The sequence below is a fragment of the Sphaerodactylus townsendi genome, linkage group LG04, assembly GCF_021028975.2.
Source record: "Sphaerodactylus townsendi isolate TG3544 linkage group LG04, MPM_Stown_v2.3, whole genome shotgun sequence".
NCBI lineage: Eukaryota > Metazoa > Chordata > Lepidosauria > Squamata > Sphaerodactylidae > Sphaerodactylus > Sphaerodactylus townsendi.
Genome location: NC_059428.1, coordinates 82,032,616 through 82,056,995, shown reverse-complemented (window position 1 = coordinate 82,056,995; position 24,380 = coordinate 82,032,616). Strand labels below are relative to the sequence as shown.

Genomic DNA, 24,380 nt, shown 5'->3' with positions numbered 1-24,380 from the left:
AGTATCCCATGAAAGCTGGGGGGAGGGGGCTGAAAGTGTACACATTTATGAGTACCTCAGAGTTGTAGGATTGAAGGCATTGTACATCTTTATAAGGCAATCCTTTTCCAATTCTACAATATGTGGGTGTTATGTTTGCATTGGGAAATATTGTGCTCCATACTTGTGTAAAAACGAGTGTCTATCTGTGAATTGTAATTTAAAAATAGTACTTCCAATTTTAGATTCCACATGGGAGTTTCTGAGGATGATTCTGGACCTTTCAATGAAAGTCTTGAAACCTGATGGGAAATATTTCACACAGGTATGTCAGATAAAAGTAATTATTCTTCTGTAACTAATATCCACTCTGAAGTTTGAAACATTGTGACAATTCAAACCTTAACTTGTCCTCAGGGTGAGATTTTGTTTATCACACTGTCACATGCTTGTTCCACTCTCCCCTGCCTTCTGCAAAGACAGATAGTAATTTAGCAAATAGGTGGAAAATCTATTTATTTGATTACAGAATCTTCTTAGGGGTTTTGTGATTTACTAGTCAACATCTGCATGGAAAAGTGTGGAGGGTGAAAAGTAGGCAGGATTCCTGTTACCATTCCCCATAAACCTGAAGCCACTAATTTGATATGAATTTTAGCTAAAACTAGACTTGAGCTGATTGCTTAATGGTGACTTACTGAGGGCCCTTCTACACAGGCCCGGAGAGCAGCGAGGCACCGGTGTATATGACATGCTGCTTTTTTTAAAAGTACCTTCTCTTCCCTGTGTAGCTCTGTCAGAATGAGGGGACATGCCCCCGTGGCCCCGGCAATTCCCTGGGGGTCAGAGGGCAGGAGGCGTGTCCCCTAATCCTCACAGAGCTGCGTAGGGAAGAGGAGGCAAGTTTTTTTTTAAGTGGCGTGCCGAAAAACGGCACCTTCCACCCAGTGCCATTCGCTTGCCACCAGGTGGACGTCACTGTTTTCTAAAAGACTCGCTCATTTAGTGAGACACGTAAACACATTGTGGGGGAAATGGTCGGTGCGGGGGAAATGGGTCGGTGCAGCTCCCCCACAACGATGTTTTTACCGGCAGCACATTGCTGTATATGGCCCATGCAGAGTGGGCCTTAGATGACTCATCAGTGTTTTTCCTGATTCCAGTTAAGGATTAAATAATGTTTGTCATTTCAGTGCATTTATAGGAACAATGGGGTTATATAGAGCTCTCGCCACTATTAAGACTCTGATAAATAGTTTACTGCCTGAAACATTTAGGCCCCTTCCGCACAAGCAAAATAATGCGTTTTCAAACCACTTTCACAACTGTTTGCAAGTGGATTTGGCTATTCCGTGCAGCTTCAAAGAGCACTGACAGTAGTTTGAAAGTGCATTATTCTGCATGTGCCGAATGAGCCTTAGCTTTTTGAGGAAGGTCTGTGATGTCAAATATTAGTCATGTTTAGTATAAAAACAAATTTCTTGTCCCTGAATTAGATTACATTTTAATTGGCTTCTTAAAAAGCAGCTAGGTTGTTTTTGCATTAGTTTGTCCTGACTTTTCCATTTTTAATTCAATACCTTTGCAAAAAAAACCTATGCCAATAGGTTCTCAAAATTTTCAAAAAAGAGCTTAAATGAAAGTGGAGTGCTTTGGCAATCATGTGGCAAACTGTCACGTTTTGTAAAATTTTCCTTTTAAACCAACTATTATAGATAGGTGAAAGCAAAGACAAACATCTCTTGCAAATGAAAAAAATGCAAGACATACTTGAGTGTCCCCTAAGAACATAAGAACAAGCCAGCTGGATCAGACCAGAGTCCATCTAGTCCAGCTCTCTGCTACTCGCAGTGGCCCACCAGGTGCCTTTGGGAGCTCACATCCAGGATGTGAAAGCAATGGCCTTCTGCGGCTGTTGCTCCCAATCACCTGGTCTGTTAAGGCATTTGCAATCTCAGATCAAAAAGGATCAAGATTGGTAGCCATAAATCGACTTCTCCTCCATAAATCTGTCCAAGCCCCTTTTAAAGCTATCCAGGTTAGTGGCCATCACCACCTCCTGTGGCAGCATATTCTAAACACCAATCACACGTTGCGTGAAGAAGTGTTTCCTTTTATTGGTCCTAATTCTTCCCCCCAGCATTTTCAATGAATGCCCCCTGGTTCTAGTATTGTGAGAAAGAGAGAAAAATGTCTCTCTGTCAACATTTTCTACCCCATGCATAATTTTATAGACTTCAATCATATCCCCCCTCAGCCGTCTCCTCTCCAAACTAAAGAGTCCCAAACGCTGCAGCCTCTCCTCATAGGGAAGGTGCTCCAGTCCCTCAATCATCCTTGTTGCCCTTTGCACTTTTTCTATCTCCTCAGTATCCTTTTTGAGATGCGGTGACCAGAACTGGATACAGTACTCCAAGTGTGGTCGCACCACTGCTTTATATAAGGGCATGACAATCTTTGCAGTTTTATTATCAATTCCTTTCCTAATGATCCCAGCATAGAGTTTGCCCTTTTCACAGCTGCCATGCATTGAGTTGACATTCCCATGGAACTATCAACTAAGACTCCCAAATCCCTTTCCTGGTTTGTGACTGATAGCACTGACCCTTGTAGCTTGTATGTAAAGTTTGGATTTTTTGCCCCTATGTGCATCACTTTGCATTTTGCTACATTGAACTGCATTTGCCATTTCTGAGCCCACTCACCTAATTTATCAAGGTCCGCTTGGAGCTCTTTGCAATCCTTTGTGGTTCTCACCACCCTACATAATTTGGTATCATCTGCAAACTTGGCCACCACGCTACCCACCCCTACTTCCAGGTCATTTATGAATAGGTTAAAGAGCACTGGTCCCAAAATGGATCCCTGGGGGACACCACTCCCTACATCTCTCCATTGTGAGAACTTCCAATTTACACCCACTCTTTGCTTCCTGTTTCTTAACCAGTTTTTAATCCATAGGAGGACTTCCCCTCTTATTCCTTGAATAAAGCTACGTGAATAAAGCTGTGCCATTTCTTTTTACCAATCCTTGACTTTCTTTTACTTATTCAATACTATTTCTCTGAACATCCCACATTAAAAGTGCAAAGTTGCTAGTGTGCACACTATAACATATGAACACTAGATGGGGCTGAATGACTAAAAATGTGTCTTACAACTTCTTTCACAGACTGGGAGCTTAAAACATTTATTTAAATAAGTTTCATATAAACCTAACCATTACACAATACAGTCTTGTTCAAATGGTTAACTTTATTTTCCTTTATAAGGATTTTAAATGGTCTCAGTATAGTTCTTAAACGTTTAACATTTTCAATGTTAGCATAACAATGTTGGCTAGATTTTGAAACTAAAAGAGGAAGAATAAAAACCCTGAATACCAGAACCTTATCCATACTTTCATGGTTTAAAGAGATGCAGTGAGCTCTTGATCTGTGTTATCTTTTGTACTGAGCACGTGTATATTTTTTCATGTAGGAGCTGCATTTGTGTTAATGAGAATGAGAATACATATTACTGGAGCAGGTTGAGATCTGTGTTTCAAAAAGCCTGTAGTGGTTATCTGAAAGTAATCAATCAATCAAGTCTTTATTGGCAAAGTGAACAATAAAATAAATACAGCTAGAGAAAACATGGATACACAGAGCAAAGAATAAAATGTTAAGTAAAAAATTGCTGTTGGCTTTTGATCATTTCTAAAAGGAGGTCTGCCACTATCACACAGAAGGAAGGGTTTGGATTATTTAGCAAGTAGTGTAATCTAAATATAGGGGGGAACACGTTTTCTTGGCTGCAGTGACTAAAGTGGAGAACTCTATCCAGTAATCGTCCTTTTAATTTTTTATAAGCATCTAAAGGACAAGGAACAGAGTATCCTTATACTGGCATCCTTATAGAAGCCATTTCTTTTCAATTCTGGAAAACCAAGGGTTGGCATAGATATCGGAGAGCAAGCGTTGGACCAGGGAATTGCAATCCAAGTGAAAGTGAATCTGCAGCCAGAATCTGAATGACCTCAGCCAAGCGACTGATTCCAGAGAGCTTTGACCTAGTTATAGGCAAAGGGCTGCAAAAGGCACACAATTTGGGAGTCCAGTTATCTTATGGAAAAATATGGATTGAAGCGAGTTCAAAGAGTAATTAACAACTTGGATCCAAATTGGGACTCCATAAAGCAATTTTGAGGTGACTTTAGCATTTAAAAACTTAAGGGCTGGGGGAATAAAATAATGGCCGCAGCTGTAGAAGAAGCGTACTAAAGTAGAAATGGTATTAGATGTGGCTAGGAGTGCATCCTTCCTATGGGCTGACCATGAGAAATTATGAGAAAATACGAGTCCAATATACTTATAGCACTTAACCTGTTCAGTTTGGGTGCTATTCGTTGCCCAGTTGAACTTATGTGTTTTAAAAACTCTGTAGTGGTTATCTGAAAGTTTAAGAAACCTGAATTGGCAATTCCTAGCTATCTGTCCATACTTCAGTCTTCCTCTCCAATCTTCATTGTTTATACAGAGGAAGATTGAAGTATGGATAGATAGCTAGGAACTGTCAACAGGGTTCTTAACTGCAGATATTCAGGACCAACCTTGAACAACTGAAATGTATATGTGTCGCTAGTTTACTCCCACCACTCCCATAAATAAACTTTTTTCTTGCTGTGTTCAGTCTCTGTTTTACTTGGTATTAAGGACAGAAAAGATTGTAAGCAGGTTTACCAAGGCAAGGAAGAGGGTACATCAGGAGGGTTGGTATGGGTAGATAGTCTTCAGTTATTCCCAAAATCATTTCATGCTACCATTGTGAGGCTAGTTATGTTGAGCTGTATGGGGTTTTCCCCACCAATATATTGTAGGGCCCTTTCCTGCCACCCTAAACCTTTGATTTCTAAAAAGCAACATTTGGGATTGCTTTTCATAGAAGTGTGGGATTCTAGGCTGGAGAAAGAAAAAAAACTGGAGTATTTTGGGAAACATGAGAAATGGCAGAATCCTGTCTGAATTGTACACTTCCTTCTCTTCACCCATATAAAATATACTTTGTATTCATCTGATTATTTTTTTAGATCTTGTGGCTGGGTCCATTGAATCATTTGGTGTCTCTTTAATTAAGATGTGACCCAGGGCTTGCTATCTTTTTTCACCCTTTCCTCCTCCTTAGCCTATCTCTAGCCTTTTTTGCTCAGTCCTCTCCTGCCTCCTTGGGCCTCCCTGCCCTGGTAGTATCATTGCTTCTCTCACTGCAAGACTCTGTTGTCCATCTCCATGCAATCTCTTGGTTGACTTCCATTTTTGGTTACCAACTTTTCAAAGGTCAACTGTCATCTGCCCAATCTCATTGAAAACCCAACTGGATTGAAAGACTTGCTTTTTCTCTTTTGAGCTTGCCATTAAGTTCTTGTCCATTCATATCCACTTTCCTCCACAGCAGTTGAATTAATCATCATGCTTTGACTGATGATTTTCTATCAGCATATTCATAAACACGTGTGGTATCATAGCAGTTCAGTAAGTGCCAGCAGCTCAGTTTTGCTTCCAATCCCTCCTCTTCACAGAGAAGAGCTTCCATTTTGCTGCATATCATGTACCCCACGGCATTGAAAAAGAGCTCCTCCTAATCTAACTGCTGTTCGTAATTGGGAAATCAACAGTAGTTGGTTGGACATATAACTCATTTCTGACATAAATTATGTTAATTAATTATAAACGAAACCATAATGCATGTGTGTAGATAGCTTTGTAAAGGTGAAGGTAGGATTGCATAGTAGAAGAACTGTGGGTTTGGTGCAAATATTTGCATTGGTAGGAGAATGAATGGGTTTAACAAATACAGACATTCATATTCATTCTCATGATTTGCTTGCCACATTGTCTTCTGTGGTGACTAATTGTCATTTATGAAGATGATGAAAAGAGCTGAATACTTAGGACTGTCTTCTAAAGTAGACTGCAGATTACACTCATTATACAGATGTTGGTCATGCCATTAAACTACCTTGGATATCCCATAAATTACCTTACACTGTTTTCTATTTATGATTTCTAAATTACATACACAGGTTGTTTGTGTACTATCCCATTCAATTTGATGCTGGCAAAATTACATGCTTTGAAAAAGGCAGCGGAACCAAACTGCTGCAGGGCTTTGGATAATAATAGATTACTAAACAAGTTTTATATGCTCAACTTTCTTACCGTGTTATTAACCTTTTCCTTTCCACTTTCTGATGCTTACAGTATCTCTATAAATTCATATCATTTGTGAAATGCTGTTTTTCATTATTAAAACATGAAAATCTATCGCTACAAAATTCATTTCATTTGTGAAATACAAAATTATTTTCGATTATTTTGCATTATGAAAACATGAAAATTTATCAAGTAAAAGCAAACAAAATTGAGAACAATAAGAATGTGATTAGCTATTTTTTTCTCACTTTACCATTCATCTTAATTTCCATTTCTGTAATATAGATGTGGTCTATTGTGGTACATTCAATAGCATAATACTTAGTGCCTTTGTTATGTTATCCTGCTCTATCCTGCTTCTTTGCCCCCCCCCCCCCCATTTTGATGTTTGTGGTAGGGAGAAGAGTGTAACTTAAAGGACTATCTAAGCAAATGGGTGGGAATATGATACAGTCTCACACAGACCTTTTATGCAAAGGAGTTTATTTAACTAAATGTGAATTCTATTCAAAATATGCCAACACAGATGAGCCTAGAAGACAGATTTTAGTGAATAAAACAGAAATGATAAATACTAGCTATCTAGACTTGCATTCTCAGCATTTCCTCTACCCTGAGAGAATGAGCTTGGAATGACGGGAGGCACCATTGAGGATGTTCTCTGTTCTTCCTTGTTTCTTTCTGCACTTCCTTGGGTTGCTCTGCACACTTTTACCTGAACTGACAGGCTGTTTTAAACCCCCTCCCGAGTGGCTGCAGGTCTATCCCAGCTCTGGGGCAGGGTCACTAGAAAGCCCACTAAAGTTGAATTCCAACAGTTCTTTAACATTTTGCCCTACTACTCTTTATGGCTGACACCTGGAGATATTAAAACCTATCCATCTCCTTTTCTTGACAGTGCAGGCCAATTATTTCTGCTTTGTCCCAACAAAAGTATAGGTTTCTCTTCCTGAGTGCATTAAATTCATAGCTTTTTATAGCTGTTTTCAGAATTCTTTGTGTTTCGTCTCAGGCAATTGCCCCCTCATCCTCAATACTATCATCCTGGGAATCTCCAAGCACTTAGATCAGATTAGTGCATCCCAAATGTTATTAATCTTCCCCTTTAGAATACTGAGGAAATTTTTAGTGTTGTGAAATATTTAATTCTGACATTTAATACTTACCCCATCAAACAATTCCAACATAAAGCTATTCTCATTCAGTTTTATTACACTATTGCAGCGAAGGTACTGCCATGGCTGTGGACAATTACTCCAGTTTATGATCTATCAGGAAGGTAGTCAGCATGATTCATTCTTTTAAGATAAGTGAATTCTAAACTGTGGATGTCCTGTTAAGAAGTGGAGGTTAGTATTCAAGAAATGAGGTTAATTTAGAAGTTTGACAACTTTAGGTAGATCAGTCTACATTGGGGTATGTTTTGTTTGCATTTATAATTCCTGAATTGTGATGGCCCGTCTCTTATCGTGTGTGTGTGTAATTGTTATAAATGTATATTTTTGACAGGATTCTGAGAGCATGTAGAACAGGTGTTTTGTTTAAACAGAAATAATAAAGTTCACTTCTGTTCTTCTGAATAGTCTACTGATGAAATTTTGCGTTGATTTTCAACGTAACTATATATGTAATATTTTTTCCTTTTGTCTTGAAGGGAAATTGTGTCAATTTGACTGAAGCCTTGAATCTCTATGAAGAACAGCTTGGCAGATTGTATTGTCCTGTGGAGTTCTCAAAAGAAGTTGTTTGTGTTCCTTCCTATATGGAACTGTATCCTTGGTTAATACAAAATCATGCCTTACAAGTAATAAAATGATACAAACTAATTAGATGATACCACAACAGACTTGACTACTCATTCATGCCTCTCTGTTACCTTTGTCTGTAAAATGTTGCCTGGCTTAGCAGGAAGTTGTTTATGAAGTTATGAAATCAGTACAAAGCATTGGGAAGCTTTTATAAGCCGAACTGGAAAAGAATGTGAGTGGTATAGCAATAGTGGGTTGATAGAGGGTCCTTGAGAGATTCTGTGCTTAGTTACTTCTGACTAAAAAAATAATATGATTCAGCATTAGATATTTTTGATTTTTATGCAACATAAGTCCATACTATGTTAACAATATGGCTTCTTTTGTACACTTTAGAATTTTCACCTAAATTCCCTTTTAACCAACAAAGCCATCTCTTAGACAGATCCAGAATTCACCTTCCCCTCCATTGTGCTTTTCCAGCATATCTGCTGCTGGTGTATGTTGGTGACAGGACTGGTAGCCTTGGACCACAGGGAAGGAGAGAGAGAACAAAAGAGACTGGGCTGTTGGGCATCCTGAACAGCATATTTTCTAATATACACCGGTACTCTTGGTGATGACACAAAAAGTGAGATGCTGGAAAAACAGAGAATCCTACCCTTTCCCTCTGTCTCAGATGGCTGTGATTGGCTAGTTTTCTGTTATTCTGAAAAGCTGTGGATTCCTACAGCCAAATCTGGCGTTTTCTTCACTGGTGGTGAAGCCTGTATCCCCAGTTGTGAAAAAGTGATCAGGTAACTTGCAAGGGATTTTGAAAATACCTTTGCTGTACTTAACAGACACGTAAATGTGATGCATGATGCAATTGGTAGCAAGGCTGCTATCTTTGAAACACGGTAGAAATATAGATACTTTAGCTTCTCCTCCTCTTGGGTGGTTGTTAGGGATGCACATAGTTGTGTTGCTTTGCTTGTAGTTCCTATTTTCAGTACAAAAACAACAATGCACTACAAAGATACACCAATGAAACACCAGGGAGTTGCCCATTAGCTAGCTATGACATAATATAATTGAACCATTTGAGGGACTTCTATTTATTGGTTTCAATTGATAATAGTAAAAAAAAAGCCTTGGGAACATTTCAAAAGGCAAGAGATAGTAAGATATTCTGTTCTTATTGTGAGAGCATATGATACTGTGGAAGGAGGTTTCAGAAACTATATTTGTGATACTGTACAAGATGCTTAATTGTTTCCTTGACTCAACTTTTGTTCAGATGGGTGTTTTATACTGTTCAGAAGAAGAGGACTGTTTGAAGCTCAAGATCCTTCTGCCACACATGCTGAACGGAGCATGTAGGCTTGTTATGTGCTATGTCTTGGCATCTGGAATCTTAAATTATATGCTGTAGATTGGGGTGGCCAAGCTATGGTGTTCCAGATGTTCATTGACTACAATTCCCATCAGCCCCTGCCAGCATGACCAATTGGCCATGCTGGCAGGGGCTGATGGGAATTGTAGTTCATGAACATCTGGAACACCATAGCTTGGCCACCCCTACTGTAGATGATCTGAAATTTAGCCAAGCTATCAATTTTGTGAATTCTTTAAATTTGTAATTATTATTTTAATTTAAAAACAAATGAAAAATGTATATTTTGATGAGGTAGGGTGTTATTTTTTGAAAGTTAATGTAGATGAACTAGCAGCAACCTATAGCTGCTGAATGCACTGAACTTCTAGAATGTGATCGTTTTTGTTGTTTTGGGTTTGTTTTTTCACTCTTCAAAAATAGATTAAAGAAAAGACAATATTAGCATTTTAGTGTGGTCCTTTAGATTTTTCTTCAGACATTAACTAGTTTAGTAGGCATGGTACTTTAAATAGACAAGTATTTTTTTTAAACAAATTTATCTTCAAAGTGCTTCCATTAGAGGAGAAAATAAGGGCAAACTTATTTTTTTAAGGATACTCTCAGTCCCACTATGATGTAAAGCAGCAACAACACTTACAACATTTTCTTATGGTTGACTTTTGTTCCAAATACCCCCTTGGTCAGATTTGATATTTAATTTTAGTCTTTCATTGTGATGGGGCAAATGCCAGTTCTTAACTCTGCAATGATTTGTTCAGAAGAAAAATTAATCACAAAAAATGTATAAGGAAAAGTTACCGTGCCACATCAAAACTTACATTAATTGGGTCCAGTCCTTATTTTAAAAGGGAAGAAGCTAACTTGAGGTTTTTTTGGCCCATCTGTATCAAACTAGTCTATTTTGCAGACTTTTCAGAAAGTTTAATGTTGCTACATGTAAGTAAATTCACAAAGTAGTTCTATTGAAGTAGTACCACTGACTTAAGTAGTCTGAGTTGCTAGTGAACTGTCACTTTCAAATTACTTCAGTGTCTGTGTTAATATATTTTATGGATTGGGAGTAATGAACAAATACTGTTAGTGCTGTACATTTTAAAACAGTAGCCTGGCCTGTTCCTGCCCTCCTCCAAGTGCATACAGAAGCTGAGAAGTATAGTGAGGAATTTTTCTACTGTTCATACTCTTGTTTTTTAAGTTTTAGTGACAATGCTCCTCAAGTATGAAAAGCCATTTAAAAGGGAGGTCAGAGAGTATAGCTGGAAATTTCACTACCGCCTCAAAATGAATGGGAATAGTACTTCAGAACACAGGTCAAATCCCATTCATGTGTGCAGCAGAAAGTTGTGGTAGATTGTGCTCCTAAGATTCTTGTGCATCTTGTATTTATAGTGTATGCATGCCCATAAATGAGTATTTACGCAACTGAGGTAAGCCCACCTGCAAAACTTGTGATTGACCCTAAGAATCACTACCCAATATGCTGTATCTACATGTGCATGTTGAAATATACATTAGTCCCTATCTGCTTCTCCACATAGTGGTAAGATTATATTTTTGTAAGCTCTTTCTGTATACTTAATAGTCTTTCCCTGATAATTTTGCTGAAAAATAACTCAGAAATACAACTATGTTCTAAGTTTGGGAGGCGGGGAGAGGATTATGGTCTTGGAAAAAATGACCTTTTCCTTCAGGACTGGAAAAGTTTTTTGCATTTCACTTCTTCAGAGGAAATCTCTTTTTTGTCACCACTAGACTTTGTGCCCAAAAATCAATAAATATAATCACAAGGTTTGTTCTGTTTCTTGCTCACTCTTTTTTATTATGACCCATCTCAACACATTTATGTTTTTTCTCCAGGGAGAATTTCTTTATTATTTGTAAAGAGAGGCTTTCTCTGTTCCTTTATAGGGTATGAAGAAATACTGCAATGAGGCACATCATTGATTGAAATGTTGTGGTTTTTTGCACTGAAGCATATCTATGGCACCTGGGGTTCTCATAATGTTAACAAACTGGGCATATAAGACAGGTGTATTTGTAAGTCCTGAATTGCTGTCATGTAAATTGAAGCTATATAATAAATCCTTTGAATCTGGATAGACATAAAATACTTTTAAACTTTCTGGTCTTGCTGATAAAGAGCAGATTTTATTAAAGGCAAGCAAAGTATTCCTGCTCACTGAAGTAATTTCATTTTCTGCATATAGTTGCATTCCTACTTTGAGGTCCTAATTCAAATGTAGGACATGAGTGAGCATTCATGATGGATCAGAGAATACACATGGGAAGCTCAGAGCCCCATCGCGGGGAGGGGCTGAATCTGCCAGTGGAAGTGGCACATGGCTGCTCTGGTGGATTCTTCCCTCCCAGGGGCACTTACCCCAGCTGAGGGGCAATTTCTCTAACTGTTGCAACCCTCCCCAACTCTGAGACATGATGCCAGGCGCTGTTCCTGCGCCTCTGCTGCTGCTGGCCTAGCAGGGCCAGGGGAGTAGCCAACATTAGTTGGCTCCCTCCTGGCCATTTGCCATGTTATGCCAGCAACCTGAGAATTTAGACTTAAGTTTCCCTTTTGGGTGATGTAAGTCTATTAAGCCCCATAGAGGCTTCTTGATGGTGGGGAGGTATTTTCCCTTTCTGAGCATCCCACCGCTGCCAGCAAGCCTTTTTAATAGCAGCATCCACAATATGGCTGTGGCACTGGAGCCAGGCACTTGGCTCTTGGGTGCTGCTGTCCCATTTATACTGAAATTACTTTGCCTCTGTTTTTGTATAATACTCATTTAGCATCTTCTCTCCCTTTTTATAAGTTTGAAACACAAAGCGTAAAGTCATAAAAATGTATATTAAATGTGACATTTTTCCTGAATTTGATCCTAAAAAACTTCATTGTATGGGCTTTCCTGCTAATCACAGAATTATCTCCAATGTGTATGAAAACTTGCCAAACTTTCATTAATCTGGTATGCAGAATATGTCATAGAGTCATAAAAATTATATTAAATGGGGCATGTTTTTCTGAATTTGATCCTGAAAAACTTGAGTATATGGCCTTTCCAACTAATGGCAGAACTATGTCCAATGCTTATAAATTTTTTTTCTAAACTTTCATTAATTTGGTATGCAGAATATTCAGGGTCCCTAATAATTGTACTATTTTTAAAATTCTGTTATAGTTTTGTAATCAAAACTAATATGGTTTTGATGGAACTTCCCACACAAGTTAAATTAGTTACTGAAGCTTTATGAAGAACAGACTGGATTGTCAAATTATTTTGTGTTCAAAAATAAAGAATAAAAAATGTGCGGAGTATCCCAAAAGTGGAGGATTGTTGTCTACCTTAGCTTCTCACTAAAATAAGGTTAAATACACTGATTATGTTTGAAGAAGAAAATGTTGGTGTTTCATTTTTCTTGTGTACATTGAGTTCATAGGCTCAACATTTGATTAGTCTAGTGGTGAAGGGATACTGTCATATTACCTCACTGACAGGTTACAGCCGGGGCAAACTTGGTCTTGAATCTGAAATACACTGACGGATGGACAGGTGATATTGTTTTGAAAAATTAATATAATTTATATACCATCCTCTCAGTAAAAATGAAACTTGAGAGTAGCAAGATTTTTTTTAAACATATACTTATGTAGAGCTTCATTATAACATATCCCTGTATGTGAAAACAAAACCAATATAACCTCATAGCTCCCCTCCCATACACCTACCCACACAAACATAAGCACGTGCACTTTTCCTCCCTTTCCATTACTGCTTATAGATAGAAATATTTAAATAATGTGCTGTCACTCTTTATTTAGGTATAGTTGTAATAAGCGGTATGAAAATTCACTTTCTTGGTAAATAAAATCTGTGACAGACTAATACATTGTTATTTTATCCACATGAAACTGAGTTGGAACATTGTTGTGAGTGCCTCACTACACATGCAGATTGATCCCAAAGATGGTTGGCATGGTGGTAGGGTTTTTTTTCTCTCCAAATTCTTTGCACTAAATGCTGTTTCATCTAGAAGTGAAATTTCCCTACTTTTAAAAAAAGTTCGATTACTAATCTGACATTACTAAAAGAACATTGCTGGTATTGTACTGACTTCGCTGGTGCTGTGCATATATTCAAATAAAGGTACACTGTTAAGACTTGTCCTGCCTAAATTCTTAATTTACTTTTGGGTTCGAAATTTCAGTAATGGAAAATGTGCTTCTCAAAGAAGGGAAAGAGAAAATAGAGGAGAAAGAAATTCACTGTGCACGTCTTTGTCAGTTCCTGCTTGTTTCCATATATGACGAACATCGCATATTGCCTTTTTTATTTTAATGTTTTAAAGAATATTTTTGCATGCTTTACTCTAGTCACACTTCCCTTTGGGGTAGAAGTGGTTGAAGGATTTTAACAATGGTAATTATTACATAATTATACTATATCTCTGCTTTGTATTACAGTTGCCCTACACTTAGATTTTTGATGTGGCGTTCTTGAATAAAAGGCAAGGCCAGCAAGAATAATTTTGAAATCTCATTGCTATTGATGTAGTACCAAGTTACAGTAGTAGTTGAAGGTTGTGTAATTCTGTGTTAATGGGCGTTAAAATCCAGCATAGAAAATTTGAATGACAGATCATTACATGAATAGGAATGGTTTTTGTGTAGGCACCATGTGACAATTGGCAGTGGAAACTAGTGCAAAATCAGAACCTGAGTGGTGTACTGATTCATTTTTAACTTCATTTTTACCCTACCTTTCTCTTCAATGAGACCCAAAGTGGTTTACATTGTTTTCCACTCCTCCATTTTAATCTTACAAGAACTCAGTGCAGTAGGTGAGACTGAAAGTGTGTGACAAGTCCATGGTCATCCAGAATCTGGGAGATCCAGATTTGAATCTCCACTCTGCCATGGAACATTGCTGACTCACCTTCAACTTTCCAGGGATGCTGTGAGGATGAAATGGTGGAGGATCTAAGTCACATTAGGTCCTCATTGGGAGTACGGGCAGCTGCATTTTAAAATAAACTGAAAATTGAGCTCAGTGCTTGTCACCGTTGTCTTGTTTGTATGTTTCCTCCTCATATGTGTAGCAGCCTATAGTATTTTTAAGTAGAATTCCAGTTTCTTTTGGCAGCTGTGAATTCCTGCTTATGTGAGGATTCAGTAGTGACAAAGTTACATTCTGTGATTGCTTGGACTATTCATTTCCCTATTCCAGGCAGATGTGGCACTTTAATTGATTAATCACTTAAATTATTCCAGGATTTTTACTTTTATTCAATAACTCATTTTTGCTTCATTTGAATATACTAGATGGTCATAGAAGATTCAGTTTAAAAAGTTCCTTTGTTCTAACATGTATTCTAGCCTTAAATGGGTAAATGAAAAATGTAACTTTTGAGCTGAAAAAGTCATGACTGCTTACACAATAAAGCTATATTTTAATCGCATTTGTCACAAATGTGGAAGAAAAGAAAATGTGAAGAAGGTATTGCTAAATCCTTTGCATAGACTAGTATTCTTTTGTGAGTGTTATGGGATATGCCAGGAAAGGGCTGCTTAGAAACATAGCAATTTGGTTTACCAGAATAATTATATTTAGTTCTTTAATGTTCACTTCTTGTGGATTTTGTGTGTGTGTTTAAGGAAGGCAAACATTTAGCCTTATTGATTATATCCTGTGGGGCTTTCTGTGGTGTTCTCAACCAAGATCCACCTGGACTGTGGGATTTTCAACAATATCTTCCGAAATATCTATGTCTTCCTAAATGTCTTCAGACTACAGATGATACTTCTGCATATGTTTTTCTAATTCATTTCAGATATACTTGTTTCAAGACAGCATAGTCTCTGGAGAGTTTGTGGCAAGGATTCTTAGGGTGGCTCTTGTGGGTTTTCAAGGCTGTGTGGCCGTGGTCTGGTAGTTTAGCTCCTAATGTTTCACTTGTATCTATGGCTGTTATCTTCAGAGGTATGTCATGGTGAAATTTGTTTTTCTCCATCGCTCAGTGTAGAATGATTGTGTGGTGGGTTATATGGCTTGTCCACCTCATTGGGGGTGAGGGGGGGGGTGAGGCACATTTGCATGGGTCTGGGTGGAGTTCATTTTCAGTTGCATTTGCTGTTGCATTTGCAATTGAACTTGCAACTGCACTTGCAGTCACATTAGCAATTGCATTAGTATGTGGCTGGGTGCCTTAGCTAGTTCATGACCAACTCAATTGTTTAACATGGCTTCTGCTGACTTCTGAAACTGAACCTTCATTGTATAGAACAAGGCAAATAGTTGTGATACTTCTGCAAAGCTTTTTTTCTGATAAACTATCAATAATATTCTCTGATTTAGAAACTGATTTTAACATAGGTCCACTGGGAAAACTGCCTGATGCATTGACTGTTCTATTTATGGACCACTTTCACTCAATTTCCATCACTGATGTTGACAAATTTCTGGGTTCAGTGAAGACCACAACTTGTGCCCTGGATTCTTGTCCATCCTGACTTCTAAAATAACATAAAAACAGCACCAATGAATCTTTAGGATTTATTATAAACCAATCACTAATTCAGGACACTTTCCCTTGTCTACTCAAGGAGGTGGTTATCCATCCGCTACTGAAAACCACTTCCATCCCTACAGAAAAATTACGTAACTGATAATGCCTCTAATATGCCCTTTCTAAACAAAGAAATTGAGAGGAATAGTACACCAATTCAAGATACTCTTGGATAACTCATCTTTTCAGTCTGGTTTCAGACCAGGCTATGAGACAGAAATGGGTTTGCTAGATTTAGTTGGTGATAACCTCTGTCTAAATGTAGACAAAGGTGAGACCTCCCTGTTACTCTTGCTGGGTTTATCTGCTACCTTTGACACAGTGGACCATGTCATCTTGTTGAGGTGTCTGGAACCAGAAACAGGCATCAGAGGTTGTATGTTAGACTGGTTCAAATCATTCATCACAGACAGTAACCAAAGAATTGCCACTGGAGACCAGTTACCATACGTGTGGCATTCCACAGGGCATAATTCTGTTCTTCGATTTTAATGTAAAGCCCTTAACCCAAATAATAATATGCAGGTGATTCATAGCCCCCTCCAGCCAGTGCCTCTAGGTTGTTAGGGCCACCTTAATGGCATCCCAGACAGCCTGTTTTGTTCAGCAACAGAAAATTTCTTGGATAAATAAGCACAGGAATCGAGCTTCCCATATTCCCCCATTGCAGAAGGGCTGCTCCCATAGTCACAACACTTGCATCTATTTATATCATCAAAGGCCTGGTAGGGTCTGCATGCTTAAGAATAGCTTCTGAGGTGAATTATTTCTTTAACTCCCCAAAAGCCTTTTGACATAGTGTAGTCCAGGCCAGCTTGTCCCCCTGCCTCTTTGACCTTGGTGGGTTTCCTCTTAGTTTTCAGCAAGTCAGTGAGAGGGAGCACCACCTGGGAATTGAGGGATGAAATCTTCATAGAAATTGCAGAACCCTAAAAATGACTGTAACTGCTGCTTATGCAAGGAGGTTCCCAGTCCACCAGTGCCTTCACTTTTTGTGGTCCATCTCGATGGCCTCCCCTGATATGCAGTACCTCAGGAAATCTAAACAATCTCTGTGGAACTCGCCCACATACAGAGAGTTGTTTAATAGTTGGACAGGACTGAGTGGACCAGCAGCACGTGTTGCTCTAGGGTCTCCATATAAATGAGCACATCATCCAGTTGGACCACTACTCCTTAGGAGCAGCAGTGGCGTAGGAGGTTAAGAGCTCGTGTATATAATCTGGAGGAATCGGGTTTGATTCCCAGCTCTGCCGCCTGAGCTGTGGAGGCTTATCTGGGGAATTCAGATTAGCCTGTACACTCCTAAGCATGCCAGCTGGGTGACCTTGGTCTAGTCACAGCTTCTCGGAGCTCTCTCAGTTCCACCTACCTCACAGGGTGTTTGTTGTGAGGGGGGAAGGGCAAGGAGATTGTAAGCCCCTTTGAGTCTCCTACAAGAGAGAAAGGGGGATATAAATCCAAATTCCTCCTCCTCCTCCTCCTCCTCCTCCTCTTCTTCTTCTTCTTTATAGAGATGTTCATATAACACCTCATTTATGAAGCTGATGAAAACTCCTGGGGTGCTCCTTAGACCAAATGGCATTACTTTGTAGGGAAAGACCTTAATGGGGTGTTAAAAGTTGTCAACCATTTATCTCTGCCCTTTATCAGGACTCTAATACGCTTCTCTCAAGTCCTATTATGTCAGGGGTCTGCAATTGGCCATGGTGGCAGGTGGGAATTGTAGTCCATGAGCATCTGGAGAGTCACAGGTTGCAGACCCCTGAATTAGGTGAATAGTCTCCCCTTAGACAAACATTCCAACATATCCTTCATCAAAGGCAAAGAGTATTGGTTGGTTGTTGAAATGGCATTCAAAGGCCTGTAATTCATGCAAAGCCTAAGGGTACCGTCCTTTTTTTCTGTACAGGTACAGTACTGGAGCGCTCATGGGAGCTGGGGATGACTTAATGAAACCTTTTTGCAGGTTCTTATCAATAAATTCATGCAAAGCCTCCAGCTCCCTGGGATTCATGGAATACAACTGTCCAGACTATGTTGTACAGGGTGGTTTTCCATTGGCTTCTCCTTTTTTTTTTTTTAAATTTTATTAAAATTATAAAAGTTATTACAATTTCCAGTGTCTTTGTCATTGACTTTCAAGTACACAAAACACACAATTTACCACTAACAATAAACAGATCTGACATACAACTAAACACAAAAAGTATTAAAACTAAATATGTAATAAAGAAAACCCTAGGTAACAAAGTTCTATTACTGTATTTCTATACCTTTGGGTTTTTATCCTCAAAACACAAATCATCTGGCTTCCGCAAACCTTCTGCGAGAACACCTCGTTAACATCCTAAATCTTTAAGCCTAACTCTGTTATAAGTCATTTAATTGTATATTTCCTATTTACTAATCTCTAGTCAGATTAACATAAATCTTGGTATCTTATAGTCACATTCCATATTTAAGTTTTTATGAGTCTTATCCTATTATGGCTCAATCCCTGAGCCTTTAGGAAAATATCTATTATTGTTCTTTAACAATTTCATATTACCTCTCAGAGCGCACAATTAAACTTAACTCAGCTAAATACAACCCTCGATAAGAGCTTTATTATCTATCCTTCATCTTAACGTTAACTATATATATACATTTTATTTCTAACAGTGAGTCAATATACTTATCTAGACTTAACAGTTCTATGTTTTTCCCAAAATATTTCAAGTGGTTCCCATGTTGATTTATACTTCTTCGAAAGGATGTCTTTCAAGCGAGCCGACATTTTATCGATGTTTTTATAGTCTCTTAGCGAGTTGATCCAATCTTTACATTTTGGGCTTCTACAGTTCTTCCAGCTCTTCGCTAGCTGTATCCTTGCCGCCGCAGAGATATACAGAAATAAATTAATATTTTTTGGTGGAACATTATCTTGAAATATTCCTAACAAGTAGGACTCTGGTAACAATGTAAAATCATGCTCCAGTATATTTTGTGCTACTTTGTGAGTTTTTTCCCAATACTTCCTGATCTTTGGGCAAGCCCACCACATATGAAAATAACTTCCTACTTCCTTTTTGCATCTCCAGCAGTGTTTTGGATGTTTTTTATCCATCTTGTTCAATATTACTGGGGTCATATACCATCTATGGTACACCTTTAAATAATTTTCTTTTAAGTCTGTACTTAACGTATATTGGTGTTGTATTTTTCTTGATTTTTCCCAGTTGTCATATTCAACATTTTTCCCCAGATCTTGTGCCCATTTTATCATTGTGTCTGTCACGTTCTCTTGCTCTAGTTCTAATGCCAATACGAATCGATAGATTCGGCTAATCATTTTCTTTTTTGAAATCTCTACTATCTTATCAAACTCATTTTTTTATTTTCTATTCCCCATATTTTGCTGTCCCTCTCAAATTCCTCTCTTAATTGGAAAAAGGAGAACCAATGACAGTCCGTTTTCCCTATTTTGATCTCGTTTCTTGATTTTAGGCTCGGTTGGGTGTTGTCCCAATCAATCAAATCTCTGTACGTGGGCCATGTATATTCCGCTTTGCATTGGTGGTTTTGCAAAGTTTCTAACCTCAACACCCACCCCGGGATTTTCTCGTATAATTTATATTTATATCTATTCCAGATGGTTATAAGTGCCTTCCTTATTGTGTGGTCATTGAAGGTTTTCGTTGGTTTTTCATTGCTCGGCCACAAATAGCCGTGCCACCCTTTTAAATTGTCGTGTCCCTCTAGTGTGAGTAGGTTATTATTTTCTAGTTTTACCCACTCTTGTACCCACATGAGTGCACATGAGTCATGATAAAGCCTCATATCTGGCAACGTCCAACCTCCTTTTTCTTTTGTTTCTATTAATGCTGCGTATCTTATCCGTGGTTTTTTATTAGTCCACAAAAATTTGCTTATATCTTGTTTCCATATATCAAATGTTTTTTTTTGTTATTATTATTGGGATATTTTGAAAAAGATATAACATCTTTGGCAAAATAACCATTTTAATAAGAGCTATCCGTCCTGATAGGGATATTGTTAGTTTTTCCCATTTATTGAGGTCACTTTTTATATCTTTCCAAATTTTAGTATAATTATTTTGGAAGAGATTTCTATTAGATTTTTCAAGATAGATTCCTAGATATTTAATTTTGGAAGCTACTTGTATATTTAATTGACCTGATAGATTTTGTTCTTGTTTTTTGGTCAAATTCCATGTTAGCATCTTCGTTTTTTGGTTATTAATTTTAAATCCGGCAAGATTTCCAAATTCATATATTTTGTTCATAACAGTCTGCAATTCTGTCTCTGGATTCTTAACAAATATCACCAGGTCGTCGGCAAAGGCCTGTAATTTATAATTTTCTTTTTTTATTTTTACACCTTCATATACAGTGTCAGCTCTTAATCTGTTTAATAACACCTCAAGTACTATGTTAAATAAAAGAGGTGATATCGGGCACCCCTGTCTTGTCCCTTTATCTATCTTAAATCTTTCCGCTAATTTCCCGTTTATTTTCAGCCTCGCATGTTGTTCTTTATATATACTTTCAATCATATTTATAAATTGGTCACCCATATCCATTTTTTTAACACCATTATCATAAATTTCCAGTTCACATTATCGAAGGCCTTTTCGGCATCGACAAATACGGCAGACATGGTTTCATTTGGTGTTTTTCCCATTCTCTCTATGATATTTAATACCATTCGGACATTTTTGTGTCCGTTTCTGCCCGGGATAAAGCCTGATTGGTCTGGATTGATGTATTCCTGCATTATTATTTGTAATCTTTTCGCCATTATCGCCGTAAAGATTTTATAATCGTTGACTAACGAGATCGGTCTGAAATCTTTAGGCTGTAATTCTGGAGAGTCAATTTTAGGTATTAAAGTTTTCCATTGGCTTCTCCTGTCATCTACAGTTTACCCCTAGCAAGCTGGGTATTCATTTTACTGACTTCAGAAGGATGGAAGGCTGAGTCAACCTTGAACCAGCCACTTGAAACTGACTTCCATCATGACTGATCTCAGGTCGTGAGCTGATCTTTGACTGCAGTAGTGCAGCTTACTACTCTGTGCCTCAGAGCTCCTATTCCCATCTGCTACCAGGTTCAATTTAAAATACTGGCTATCACAAAAAAAGCTTCATGGTTCTGGACTCGCATATCTGTGAGAACTTCTCTCCCCATATGCTCTGCCACAACAGCTTCAATTATGTAAGTCAGGGTTTCTGCAGGTGCCAACATGCAAATGACACCCCCCCCCCCTTGGAATAGCCTTCCTGAGGAGATCAGGAAGGCTCCCATTCTCCTGGCTTTCCTCAAACTGTGCAAAATAGAATTATTCAAGGGGGCTTTTCTACGTATGTAGTAAGATAGTACTGTTACTAAAAGCTTCCCAACATTATTGGAGACTGTGGCCTGTATAGTTTGCTGTGGATTGGGTCCTATTGTGTAATTTTGCATCATTTAATACCTCTTGTGAACACTTAAGCTTTGATTCAATTCTGTTTTTAGACTTCTGGTTGATCTACAACCCATATCTTGTTTCATTGTAAGTTGAATTTTTCATCTTGTTGAGTGTATTTGACTCTACAGTGTAGTCCGCCTTGAGTCCCAGTAAGAAAGGTGGACTACAGGTAACGTAAATAAATAAATCTTCTGTGAGACAGAATTTCAGTTTGTTTCTCCATGGCACGTTCAGATTGGAGGGATCTACTTGTGCCTTTATGGCTTTAGGAAACAAATGGAAGAAATCTGTTCCAGCCATTCTCTACATTTCTGCACAAAAGACGATCAAATTACAGCACTGAAGTGGTCATTCTGTGATATTGCCAGGGTTCAAAACCTTGCAGATTGAGCTCAAGTATCAATCATTACTACAGAACAAGGGTACTTTACAGGAAGATGTTTCAAAGACTGAATACGCAGTTTGTCTCCAATGCCCAAAGTGTGGCACATTTTTGGCAGTACAGATGATGCCCTTCTCTTTCAAATGTCAGCAATTAAAATAGAACTGCATCCTGGAATGCTTTCTGTTTAACTTTCCATCAACCATTGACTAGCTGGTTGGTCTCCACTTGGATCTAAACAGGAGACCAACTAGTGGAGAGTGATTGCTAGAGATTATATCTTACTGAAGAACAGAGCCCACAGTTTCAGATGCTGCCTGTAGTAAATGCGTGACCCAGCAAGTTAACGTTAAACATTAACAGTTAAATAGTTAAATATGGATATGAACAATTTCTTGACAACTGTCCTGTTTATACTTTTATTTTATTTGAAAACAAGCACATTTTTAGACTTTTCCCAATCATAATTGTGAAATAATTCCGATGTTTTATGTTTTGCGCTATGTGGGACTTGCAATGAATTGTCCGTACCTCATGCCATATTTTTGCTTAGCCCCTGCTGGCTCATGCTTTCAGCCTGGGAAGCAGGCCAGATGTTGTACTCTGTGCCACCCCACTGTAAATGGTACATACCACAGAGGTTTCTTGTGCTCAAACCATCACGTTACGGCTTTAACTTGATGCCCAGTCTTTAAAATGAGAACACTTTTTTCTCCTTTTAACATCCATTAAATGGTCATGTCAAGAATTCTGGCAGAGTTTTTACAACAGTAAGATGCTTATTGCCACTGAATGGTTTTTCTGTCAGCACAAACAGATTCCTATTAAAAAAACAAGGACAAAACTACTACAAACAAAATTTGGGTTGCTTTGCAAGAAGGAGGGTGTCCTTTTCTCTGATTCAGAGAAGCTGAGAAGAATCAATGTTTCTATGTTAAACTCCTTACTCTGATTAAACAAATACATTTTGCATAAGCATCAGTTTAAAACAAACCTTTGTTCATTTTAAGTAAACAGATTTTGAAATACTAAGGGTGACCCGGTCTTGTTAGTGGTATAATAGTGTGCAAAATTAAGGTTAGATGAACAGGAAATTGAGTAAATGTATATGAAAATTTTTAAATTCAGCTCGTACAGTCACCATAGCTCCTGTGGTTGTATAGCCAGAACTGAACCTGAAGGACTATGGATTAAATCATGTTGGAATCCCTTTGATTGCAACATTAGCCATTTCTGCACTCAGGAATTCTTTATGTTAATTCACACATGTTCCAAGAAACCTCTTAAAGAACCTGTCAGAAACTCTCATTGCTGTTGCAGACTGAGGCTATGCATATTTTATTTTAAGTGTCTTTCATCTTGAGTATTTGCCAACTGTATTACGCACAATGGGCCTGAAGCAATGAAGATGACACAAATTAGGAGTGCATGACGTCTACCTGTGCAGAGATTTTAAATACCAATGTAGTTGCAATCCTTCGATGCCATAAACATCATCCCTTTATTGTAGAATACAGGTATTTATCATAGAATACAGAGAACCCTAGTGATGCTGTTCATAGAAAATGGCATTTGCAAATTGTATGGGTGAATTGAGTGCATTCTTCAAAGTCATCTGGCCCAAGCAAAGACCAGACAGAATGGTCGAAGGCTTTCACGGCCGGAATCACTGGGGTGCTGTGTGGTTTCCGGGCTGTATGGCCGTGTTCTAGCAGCATTCTCTCCTGACATTTCGCCTGCATCTGTGGCTGGCATCTTCAGAGGATCTGATAGATCTATACTAAATACTAATTATTTAATGGCAGAGAACAATGAAGTCATAATCAGAATGCAGAAGCTTCCTTACCAATGTAATATGATTCACCAGCAGAGAAAAAAATGCCCTTGCCCTTATACCCACCTTCCACTTTTTAAACTCAATAGCAGATTTACTGAACATGTGAAATAAATTTAATATGAAAAGCAAAAAAGGCTAAAATAGATCAGATAGGGGTAGCAGAAAGATGAGGCAAGAATAATTTTTGCAATGGGATTAAGGGTAGTGTGAAATCCAAGATCAGTCGCTGTTCGTGAGGACTTTGACCAATGAAACATGGCAAGTGAATTAGGCAGAAGTTATTCTAGAATTTGTTTTTAATCATCCTTTTCAGTGAGACAACCTAGGAGAGGAACATGGCAGGGCCAGCTGTTGACACAAGCAGAATATAGAAATTCCAGAATTTAATTTCGATGCTGAGGAGTATTCCTGGAACATATGAAAAATATGTGTGATATTGAACACTCTCCCTATTATGCAAATATGCACAACCCCTTCACATATCTAGTATGTAAGGTCTCAGTGTTAAAGGGGGGGGGGGGGGTTCCAGGTAACCTTGGTATCTCCCTCTATCTCTAGATAAGAGTCACTATCTGAACTATTTGCTTTAAGTGAGGTATTACTGGTCCATTCTACACAGCACAAATAAGTCATCCTCAGGATGGGAAAAAAGGTATCTCAGGGAGGAACTCTGCAGCTTTCCCCCCAAGACATCCTGAGGATACCTTATTTCAGCTTGAGCCATCTTTTTTGAAGATGTGGACTTTTTTCCTGACATTGCATGCAAGCCGTCTGCTGTGCAGAACTCAGGAGCTGAGGAAATGTCTTATTTTTCTTGCATGACCATTGAAGC

General features: G+C 38.3%; 1 protein-coding gene across 2 annotated transcripts in view; it reads left to right on the top strand.

The window, feature by feature from the left end:
* SMS (spermine synthase) overlaps positions 1-13,452 on the top strand; it is a 43,516-nt gene extending 30,064 nt beyond the window's left edge. Inside the window, exons 9-12 of one of the 2 annotated variants that reach the window (XR_007244243.1) lie at positions 225-304; positions 7,825-7,940; positions 9,198-12,121; positions 12,268-13,452. Coding sequence is in view for 1 of the 2 variants with exons in the window: in XM_048493232.1 (XP_048349189.1) it covers positions 225-304; positions 7,825-7,940; positions 9,198-9,237 (236 nt within the window). In the remaining variant the exon portion in view is untranslated. Of the gene's footprint in view, positions 1-224; positions 305-7,824; positions 7,941-9,197 lie in introns of both variants that reach the window. The other variant, XM_048493232.1, reaches the window with a different exon arrangement.
* Positions 13,453-24,380: the final 10,928 nt, after the last annotated feature.